Source organism: Carcharodon carcharias, chromosome 27 (assembly GCF_017639515.1).
Source record: "Carcharodon carcharias isolate sCarCar2 chromosome 27, sCarCar2.pri, whole genome shotgun sequence".
Classification (NCBI taxonomy): domain Eukaryota; kingdom Metazoa; phylum Chordata; class Chondrichthyes; order Lamniformes; family Lamnidae; genus Carcharodon; species Carcharodon carcharias.
Genome location: NC_054493.1, coordinates 18,638,289 through 18,649,042, shown reverse-complemented (window position 1 = coordinate 18,649,042; position 10,754 = coordinate 18,638,289). Strand labels below are relative to the sequence as shown.

At 42.6% G+C, this 10,754-nt stretch overlaps 1 protein-coding gene across 2 annotated transcripts; it reads right to left on the bottom strand.

Moving 5' to 3' along the window:
• Positions 1-280: 280 nt before the first annotated feature.
• LOC121270524 (gastrula zinc finger protein XlCGF8.2DB-like) lies at positions 281-9,511 on the bottom strand. Of its 2 annotated transcripts, XR_005941559.1 has the most exons (3): positions 9,478-9,511; positions 5,876-7,178; positions 281-1,904 (listed from the first exon to the last, which is right to left on the bottom strand). XR_005941559.1 is itself a non-coding variant. In XM_041175891.1 (2 exons), exon 2 carries the CDS (start codon positions 6,846-6,848, stop codon positions 6,090-6,092), a length of 759 nt encoding a protein of 252 aa, XP_041031825.1. In that variant the 5' UTR covers positions 6,849-7,178; positions 9,478-9,511; the 3' UTR covers positions 3,999-6,089. The 2 variants fall into 2 exon arrangements, 1 of the variants encoding a protein (XP_041031825.1); XM_041175891.1 differs by lacking the exon at positions 281-1,904 and having other exon boundaries at positions 3,999-7,178.
• Positions 9,512-10,754: the final 1,243 nt, after the last annotated feature.

Here is a 10,754-nt window from a genome sequence, read left to right as displayed (position 1 = left end):
TGATATGGAATTCCAAAAGGAGGTTCAGAAATAAATTGTTCCCTAAAACAAAGACCCCTGGCTTAACACTGGGTGGCTGGCTCCAATTCAAAACTTTTACAGCTTCTCAGCCACTCACGCACAGAGAAGCTGAACCTCAGTGGGTTCCCCCAGAGTGACGTTCAACAGTTAAACACCCCTTTCCTTAAATACCTTTTTCCCCTTTCATCTCAGGTTCCATTGTCCACAAACACCTCTTTGAAAATCAACTCCTCCAAATATAAAAATCTTTCATGTCTTCTGCTTTGCTCGACTTTGGGGTCAATAAAATTCAATATACCTTCTCCTATTTACTCATGGAACCCCAATAAGATGCAAATGTGTCCTGTTACTTCTGAACTCCCTTTTTGAAATTCAACAGCTGAAAAACCTATTTCCCCACTGGTCTCATAATGCATATTTCAGAATCAACCTATTTACTTGTAACTCAAACCCACTATAACCTCTCATTGGAAATGCACAAGCCTAACACCTTTAACCTTTCATCTCTTACACCTCACAGACAACCTGTCTCTAGTGACAACCTGTCTCTAGTAACCTCCCCACTGTTTAATTAACCCTGGACACACACCCACAGCTTTCTACACAGAAAACATCATCACAAAAATATAAAGATATACATCTCTCATCACAAAATGCTTTTTATGCTCAAGCAAAAACATTTGATACTCAAATGTGGTCTGGTCTTTGAACAGTTTATAATCCTTCAGGTTCACCTGATCTCATTCAGATCGAGTTTAATTTCTTTCCAGTGATGTCGACAGCTTCTTCATTCTGGACTTTCAATTCTTTTTTCAAACATTTTGAATCTTCCACATCACTCACAAACTATTTAATTCCAATCATTTTGGAGTTTGTAGTGTATTTTCCGTGAACTGTCCCTTTGCCTGAACTCCTGCTGCTGTTATAGCTTGTTCTGTCTCAGCACAGGCAGTTACATTTAATTCAGTGTTAGGTGTCATTAACCCTTTTGGGTTTCTGTGAGATCTTAGTTCCTACTGTGGTGGACTTTTATCCTGAGATGTTTCGGGCACTTTTCCTGACTCTGCACTGTCCATTACCAGGGTGGATACATCAATATCTTTACTTGTATCAGTTTGTTGTTTAACTGAGTCACGAATAGGCGAGGGTTTTTTAAAAAAAACTCACAGGAACAACTTCTGAACTGTGAACATGGTCCCAGAAAGTGGAAAAACAATATTACCGACTATATCATTCCCCAATATAAAATATACATACATAATCAGTAACACCAACAATACTAGACCCTTTTACAAAGACGTGGTTTCAATTGACTTTACACAATGGCATAGACACACACTCCCCCATCAATATCCCGAAATAATACATTTTTGTTCCGCGAATCTTTTGAAGAAAAGTCTAAATCTTTTGTTAACAATAAGCTCTGAGATGAGCCAGTATCTCTCAGGATAACAATCTTTCCAGGCTCTTTCTTTGAGAAAAATGGAGCGACTTCCTCTTCAAATATAAATCCTTCATAATCCCTCATATCTCTATTTTCAGCCATGGTAAATACATTAGAAAATATTGATTTCTCACGAGCTTCCCTCTTTGGTGTAACGTTCTCTAGAGAAACACCAGCCATTTTACCAATGCTACTGGTTTACTTTTTAATCTCTAAACGATTTGCCTTTAAATGTCCAACTCTATGACAGTGAAAACATATCAGTCCTTTAGCTTCACTTCCATCTTCTATGTTATCTTTTCGACTACTTTGGGGAGAATCCGTTCTCTTATTTCTGCTATAACGTTCCATGATAATTAGAATCCCGTTCATTCGCACATCATTTCACTTTCCAGCTCTTGTATGGTTTACAGCCAGTGGTTTGTTGTCACTAAGGTGTCTGGAGAGTCAAATCATAGTGATCAGCTAAAACAGCAGCTTCCCTTATATTAAAAACCGTACAGTGCATCAGGTGTGTAGTAATGCTGTTTTAAAATTCTTCCATTTAGATTATTTCATCCACATTCTCAAATTTTCATTGCTGAAAAACATCTGTCGAACAACATTTTTTTTTTCCGTAGCAAATTCTTTTCACAAGGTCCAAAATTTCAATAGATACGATTTGGGAACGAGCTCATATGCACTAAGCACCACAGTTTGAACAGTCTCACAATTCGAATAAGTATCCATTGCCTTTCCCATTAACCCCTTTGCAAAATAAGAGTCCATATCTTGTCTGGCCACCCTAGCTTTGCAACAAATTTTTCAAACAAGGCAAAATCTCTCCAATGCCTTCCTCAGTGAAATTTAGTCACTAGGCAAATATTCCTTGCAAAATGATAACTCACAGTGGGACCTGACTCATTGTCTGAATGGTTAGTTTCTCTTTCACTACGTAACAAGCTTTTCTTTAGCCAGTTCATAATGTTTATTTTTCTCTCTCTTTGAAGCTCTCTGTTTCTTCCCTTATCTTTCTTCCCTTTCTAACTTTTCTGTTTGGAATTCTAGTTCAAGCTTCAGCTTTTCCATTTCTTTTCCTCTTTCTTTTTCCTTTTCTTCTGCTTCAAGTTCGAGATTTTGATTTTTTCTATCCTCTTGGAATTCTCATTCAGGTTTTTGATCTGCAATTGAGTTCTATGTAACTCAACTGGATTGTTATCCGGATGAGGCTTTTCTTCTTCCAATTCCAAATGCTGTGCTATTGCATCAACTATTTCTGCTTTCTTAGCCCCTGCGTTGAAATCCAAAAACCACTGTTTTGCTAATTCCATCAACCTCATCTTTATTCAGTGTTGCAAAACACCCAGGGGTAAATCATCTCCCTGGAGACATCTGAGCAATTAACAAAACCATTCTGCTTCTCAATAAATATGGTAAGGTTCACTATGAAACATTGTTCGCCTAAACCTGAGCAAAACCTAGCGCACCCTTAACAGTCTGTGGATTCGCAATCCCAAATGGGCCCCCAATATTGTAACAATCCTGATAGGGACTGTTGATGTTTAAAGAAAAATCCAAACACCAACTAATTAACTGAGTGAATTATGCCACAATATTTGACATTGTGCAAAAAATAAACTTTCCTGTATGTAAAAGAATTAAATGAAGTAAGCACTACCACTTAACACCATGTTGTGTAAATACTTAAGTTATAAACCCAGTTCTAATTTTTAGTTCCACCCAAGAGTTCCCTTCAACGTTACAAGATCCTGAAGGTTCATTCACTTCTGGAACCAACCCATATGCCACAGTCCTCTGGAATTCACTTTGATTTCTCCTCAGTATTCCACGTGCTCTTCCAAGCTACAAGATTCCCTGGGCATCTTTCCAGTACCTTTTAGCTAATCGACCTGCCAAAATTTCTTTAAGACCTCACAACTGTGGATTCCTCAGCTCAGGCTTGAGCCTCACTGTCTTCTTGCCCTGACTTTGGACAGACTGAATGCTTTTCCTCCCCCCAGGCTGTGCCCACAGCTTCTTCACAGCTCTTTCCAAGCTCACTGTTCAAGCTGACTCCTGTCTACCACAAGGCTAACTGCCTTTCACTATCAGGATCATTTGAGATTTCTTCCTGTAGCTCCAAGCTAGACAAATTTCCCAGTTTCTTTTCCCCTCACCAATTCCAAGTGAACTGCAATGCACACAAGACCAAATCTGTAACTGCCTTCTAGGGATATAGGAAATAGGAGCAGGAACAGGCCATTCAGCCCATTGCGCCTACTCTTCCATTCAACTAAATCATGGCTGACCACTTAGCTCAACATCATTTTCCTGCACTCTCCCCGCATCCCTTGATGTCTTTAATATCAAAAAATCTGTCAATCTCTGTCTTAAATGTACTGAATGACTGAGCCCCCACAGCCCTCAGAGGTAGAGAATTCCAAAGGTTCTCCACCCTCTAAGTGAAGAAATTCCTTCTCCTCCTCTGAGTCCTAAATGGCCTTCCCCTGATTCTGAGACTGTGCCCCCTGGTTCTAGACACCCCCAGCCAGGGGAAACATCCTTCCTGCATCTACCAGGTCGAGCCCTGTAAGAATTTTGTAAATTTCAATGAGACCAACTCTCATTCTTCTAAGCTTTAAAGAATATAGGCCCATTCTCCTCAATCCCTCCTCACAGGTCAATCCTGCCACCTCAGGAATCGATCTGATGAACCTCTGTTGCCCTCTCTCTACGGCAAGTATAACCTTCCTTAGGTAAAGAGACCAAAACTGGACATGGTGCTGCAGGTGTGGTCTCACCAAGGTTCTATACAAACACAGCAATACCTCTTTACTCCCCTACTCAAATCCTCTTGAAATGAAGGCCACCATTTGCCTTCCTAATTGCTTGCTACAACTGGATGTTAGTTTTCGGTAACTCATGAACAATGACACCCAGGTCCCTTTGGATAACTTCACATGTTTTCACGTTATAATCCATCTGCCATGTTCTTGCCCACTTACGCAACTAGTCTGAAACCCCTTGAAAGCCTCTTTGAATCCTCCTTGCAACTCACATTCCCACGTCGCCATCAGCAAACTTAGAAATATTACAATTGATTCCCACATCCAAATCATTGATGTAGATTGTGAATAGCTGGGGCCCAATCACTGATCCTTACGGTACCCCACTAGTCACAGCCTGACAACCTGAGACCTATTTATTCTTACTGTCTGTTTTCTGTCCATTAACCAATTCTCAATCCATGCCAGTAAAGCTCCCCCAATCTCATGTGCTCTAATTCCTCTGACTAACCTCTTTTGTGGGACCTTATCGAAAGCCTCCTGAATATCCAAAAGCTTCAATCCACTGGTCCCCCTTTATCTGTTCTGCCAGCTACATCCTCAAAAAACACCAACAGGTTTCAATATGATTTCCATCCATGAATCCAAGTTGATTCTGCCTAATTAGATCATTATTTTTGAGCAACCAGCTATCACATCCTTTATAATGGATTCTAGTATTGCCCCTACTACTGATGTCAGACTAACAGATCTGTAATTCCCCATTTTCTCCCCCCTTTCATAAAGAGTGGAGTTATATTTGCCACCTTCTAAGCTGCAGGAGTTTTCCAGAAACGATAGAATTTTGAAAGATGACCACCAATGCATCCTCTACCTCTACAGCCACCTCCTTCAACACTCTGGGATGTAGATCATCGGATCCCGGGGATTTATCAGCTTTCAGTCCCATTAATTTCTCTGGTGCTTGTTTATTAATACTAATCTCTTTCAGTTCCTATGCTCACTAGTCCCTTGGTTCTCTAGTATCTTTGGGGCAATTTCTGCATTTTCCCTCCATGAGGACAGACACACATTTGTTTAGTTTCTCTGCCATTTCCTCATTCCCCCATTTAAATTCCCCTGTCTCCATCCGCAATGGACCCATACTTGTCTTTGTTAACCTTTTCCTTTTCACATATCTGCAGAAGCTTTTATGGTCATTTTTTTAAGTTTCCCGCCAGTGCATTCTCATGTTCTATCTTTTCTTTATTTATCAGTTTCTTGGTTCTCCTTTGCTGCATTCTAAATATCTCCCAATCCTCAGGCCTACTACTTTTTTGGCCACTTTATAAGCCGCTTCCTTTGATCTAATGCAAGCTTTAACTTCTCTTATTAACCACTGTTGCATCAACTTTCCTGTTGGGTTTTTGTTCCTTGTATTAATTCCTTAAATGCCAGCCATTGCCTGTGTGCCATCATACCTTTTAATGCAGTTTCTCAATCTACCACAGCCAATTTGCCCCTCATACCTTTGTAGTTTCCTTTCATGAGAAACACCACATAAACAGAACAAAAGAAACTTCTAACCACTACAGCCCCATTTCTATATCAGTGGGCATGCTTTTGGGGGGCTTCCAAATAGAAATGCAAACTAGATATCTTTCACCTTCCAAACACCCTTTCATTCTGTGGTCCATGTGAAATATCAACCGGATTTTCGCGACAAGGCTCAAAGGCCGACAGTCCACTGGAAGCAAAGCCGTGAAACCGGCCAGTTCAGCAGAAAGAAACCCTCCCACTTCATCAATTGTCAGAATGAACATGGTTCAGTCCTGGGTGTGACGAACAGCAGCAATAACAGCAGAATCCAATCCTTTTTATCACTTGTGAATTCGTTGGTGTTTTTGCAGATGAGATAACTGAATGAATCCCTTCTCACACACTGGGCAGATGAATGGTCTCTCCGCACTATGAACACGTTGGTGTGTCAGCAGGTTGGATGACTGGGTGAACCCCTTCCCACACTCAGTGCAGGTGAACGGCCTCTCCCCGGTGTGAACTCGCTGGTGTGTCTGCAGGCTGCACAACCAACCGAATCCTTTCCCACACTCAGAGCAGGTGAACGGCCTCTCTCCAGTGTGAACTCGCTGGTGTCTCAGCAAGTTCCAGGTGTGAGCAAATCCTTTCCCACAGACGGAGCAGGTGAATGGCCTCTCCCCAGTATGAACTCGCTGGTGTATCAACAGATGGGATAACTGAGTGAATCTCTTGCCACAGTCAGAGCAGGGGAACGGTCTCTCCCCAGTGTGAACTCGCTGGTGTGTCTGCAGGCTGCATAACCGAATGAATCCTTTCCCACAGTCAGAGCAGGTGAATGGCCTCTCTCCAGTGTGAAGTCGCTGGTGTAACAGCAGGTTCCGGGTGCGAGTGAATCCCACCCCACACACGGAGCAGGTGAACGGCCTCTCCCCAGTGTGAACTCGCTGGTGTGTCTGCAGGCTGTTTAAATGAGTGAATCCCTTCCCACACTCAGAGCAGGTGAATGGCCTCTCTCCAGTGTGACTACGTCGATGAATTTCCAGCTCAGATGGGGAACGAGATTCCTTCCCACAGTCTCCACATTTCCACGGTTTCTGCATGGTGCCAGTGTCCTTGTGTCTCTCCAGGTTCGATGATCAGTTGAAGCCTCATCCACACACTGGACATGTGTGTGCGATTTTTTTTTCAGGATGTGTAACTAGTTAAAGCTCTTTCAAGTCAGTGCACTTGGGTGTGTGTGTGTGTCTCAGTACTTTTCTCATCACACTGTTGTTTAAAATGTTTTGAAGCAGACAGAACAGACAAATATTTCTCCTTCCAGATTCAAAGGCCAATGATATTCAGGTCCTGATGAATCAAGTGACTCTGTCAGATCTTGAGGTGATGTCTGTTTTGAGATTTCTGTCTGCAAATCCTCCCCTTCTGATATCCTGTAAAAGGAGTTTAAAAAAGTCATCACTGTCAGTCCAGGACAGAAATTCAGAACAGACAATTCTAATTTCCTTGGAACATTTTTTCCTCTTTCATTCCCCAGAAGCTGTCAACCCCCTTCCTGTACAGTCTCCCTCCATTCTCACTCTGCTGTACCTAATATAAACCCTCCCAATTCTCCTGAAGATGCCAATGGATGCTGATCGTCAGATCAACACTCACTGCTTCCTGTCCTTGACACAGAGATCATCGGATCAGAAGAAATGAGAGCAGGAGTGGGCCATTCGGCTCATCGAGCCTGCTCTATAATTCAATAAGATCAAGGCTGAACAGATTGTAGCCTTAACTCAGATTTTCCACCTGTCTTCCATAATCTTTGACTCCCTTGTCAATCAAAAATCTGTCTAACTCAGCCTTGAATACATTCAATGGCCCAGTCTCCACTGCTCTCTGTGGAAGAGAATTTCAAAGGCTAAACATCCTTGGAGAGAACAGATTCCTCCTTATCTCTGTCTTTCGTCTTAAATGGGAGACCCCTTATTTTTCAACTGTTCCGCTTAGTTATAGATTCCCCCACGAGAGGCAACATCCTCCCCTTATCCACCTTGTCAAACCCCCTCAGAATCCTGTAGCTTTCAATAAGATCACCTCTATGTCAGCTTAACCTGCTCAACCTTTCCTTATAAGACTACCCCTTCATCCCTGGAAGCAGCCTAGAAAACCTTCTGTGAACTGCTTCCAGTGCAAGTATATCCCTCCTTATATAAGGAGATCAAAACTGTTCAAAGTATTCCAGATGTGGCGTCACCAATTCCTGTACAGCTACAGTAAGACTTCCCTACTTTTACACTCCAACCTCCTTGCAATAAAGACCAACACTCCATTTGCCTTCCTAATCACTTGCTGCACCTGCATGCTAACTTATTGTAACTCCTGTACAAGGACACCCAGATCCCTCTGTACTGCAGCATTCTGCAGTCTCTCTCCATTTAAATAATATACTGTTTTTCTATTCTTCCTGCCCAAGTGGAAAGGTCACATTTTCCCATATTGTACGCAATCTGCCACTTTTTTGTCCACTCACGTAACCTATCGATATCTCTTTGCAGACTCTTTGTATACTCCTCAAAACTTGCTTTCCAGCCTATTGTCGTATCACCAACAATAATACAGTCAGTTGAGGCCCCAGGACTGAACCCTACAGGACTCCACAGGTGACACTTTGCTAACCTGAATGTGGCTCATTGACCCCAACTCCCTGTTTCCCGTTAGTTAACCAATCCTCTATCCGTGCTAATATATTACCCCAAGAACATGAGCCTTATCTTGTGCAGTTACCTTTTATGTGGCCCCTTATTGAATGCCTTTTGGAAATCCAAATATGTGACATCTGTTGGTTCCCAAATCACAGATGCTAGACTGGCTGACCTTTAGTTTCCTGCTTTCTGTCTCCCACCTTTCTTGAATAGGGGTATTACAACTGTGATTTTCCAGTCCGCTGGGACCTTTCAAGAATTGAGGGCACTTTCAAAGCTGACAAACAATGCACCCATTATCTCTGCAGACACTTCCCTTAAGACTCGAGGAAGCAGGCCATCAGGTCCCGGAAACGTGTCAGTCTTTAATCCCGTCAGTAGTCCTTGTACTTTTGCTCTACAGATTATGATAATTCAATTCCCTCTTGCCCCTGCTTCTCTACTATTCTTGGGATGTTTTTGTGTCTTCTACTGTGAAGACCCCAGACACAAAATACTTGTTCAAAATCTCTGCCGTTTCCTTCTTTCCCATTATTAATTTCCCAGTTTCACCCTCTAAGTGATCGATGCTCACTTTCACACGCTATCCCTTTTTATATACTTCTAGAAGCCTTTAATGTCTGTTTTTATATTTTTTGCTGATTTTCAGTCATATATAAACTTCTCTCTCTTCATTTTTTTAGTTTGTTATGGCTTGCTGGTTCGCTAAGGTTTTTCCAATCTTCTGGCCTACCACTAACCTTTGCAGCACTGAAAATCATCAAGTCTAAATATATATATGTGTACATAATAATGGACTGAAAGTGTAAGATACACTACTGTGTTACTTGAACTGAGATACAGGTGGGATGTGAGGAGGAACTTTATTTTGGCAGCGAGTGCTCATGTTTTTAAGACACAGGGAGAGACCTGGGCCAACCTTTCCAGAGTCTGCACCTTCCCTGGATTCACTTCCTTTCCCTTCAGTTCCTGCAAGTCAACAATTTAAACCCAGAATTAGAAAAGAAATGGAAGGGGGAAGAAAAGAAAGTGTTTTACTCACAGATGCTGAACACAGGAGGAAGCTTCAGCCTCTGGGAAGCTCAAGCTGCATTCGCGCAAAGCCCGTGCTCTGATTGGCTAGAGGACCAGGAACCTTCCGGTCCTCCAACTTTCCCCATTGGTCAACACCTCAACATGAAGATAAAAGAGGGCGGGCCTTCCTCCGCACATGCGCGGCTCCCCCTTTTCCTTTGGACATGCGCAGTCTCAGACCGCCCGCCCGCGGGGCGGATAGAGAGGGTTCCCCAGCGCGGGGGATTGTGGGAGCTGAGACCGCCATTATTCACCAGTCACCAAACTTCTGGGAGTAGGACGAAAAGTGGGGGTGGGGCGCAGTGACAACGCCCTAACACAAAGTTAATGTGGGATTGATTGTGACGCCCCCTTAGCAAAGCAGCTTGTTCAATTCAGGCACAAAGGTTTAGACACCTGAGTGACATATTGGGGATGATAATAGGTGTCAAACTGAACCTGTTAGAAGAGGCGAAATGGGGAAGAAGCACGATGAGGGATAGTAGGATGAATTGGGTTTACAAACAATAGGATGGAGGGAGTGTGCAGGAGACAGGGATTTATGGTTTGAGAGGGAGAAGGATGTCTGTGACACCTAGAATTGTCAGTTCTGGGTTTCTGTTGCAACTTACAGTGACTTTTGTTAACTCCCTTTGTAAGTATAAGAGGGAGGATTTTTGGACATTAAACTCAAAACAATTAGCATATCAAGATCTGACTGTCATTAAATTCATCGGATCTAAATATTATCAGTCTTTGAATCCAGAAAAGGACATGTTTGCCTCTTCCATATGAGTGCAAATATTTCAAACATCAGTGTGAATTGAAAAGCAGCGAGACATGCCCACCCAAGGGATAGTGTTCCAGTGCACTGACTGTGGAAATACCTTCAACCATTTACACAATCTGGCAAAGCATCACACCGTGTGCAGTGAGGGGAGAACAGCTCATCTCACCCACTCCACAGCTTCAATGCATTGACTTTGTCCACAGAGGAGCACCCAAGGATTTCGGAGTATGAGGTCTCCACAAAACCCCATGATTCTTGGGCTGAGGGTCTCTGAACACATCCAGGGTTTGATAGAAAAAACAGATGGGATTTCAAACACATAAGGTTTTTCTTCCAGGAGACAAGTTTAAGGCTGTCCAAATTTGCACATTCCAGCGGTGGCTCCTCAGCTCAGTGAGCTCCTGGGATGAGAGGATTTTCAAAACCAGATTTGAAGTGACCCAATTTGCCGTGGCCCTCCTTTTCCTTGGATATTT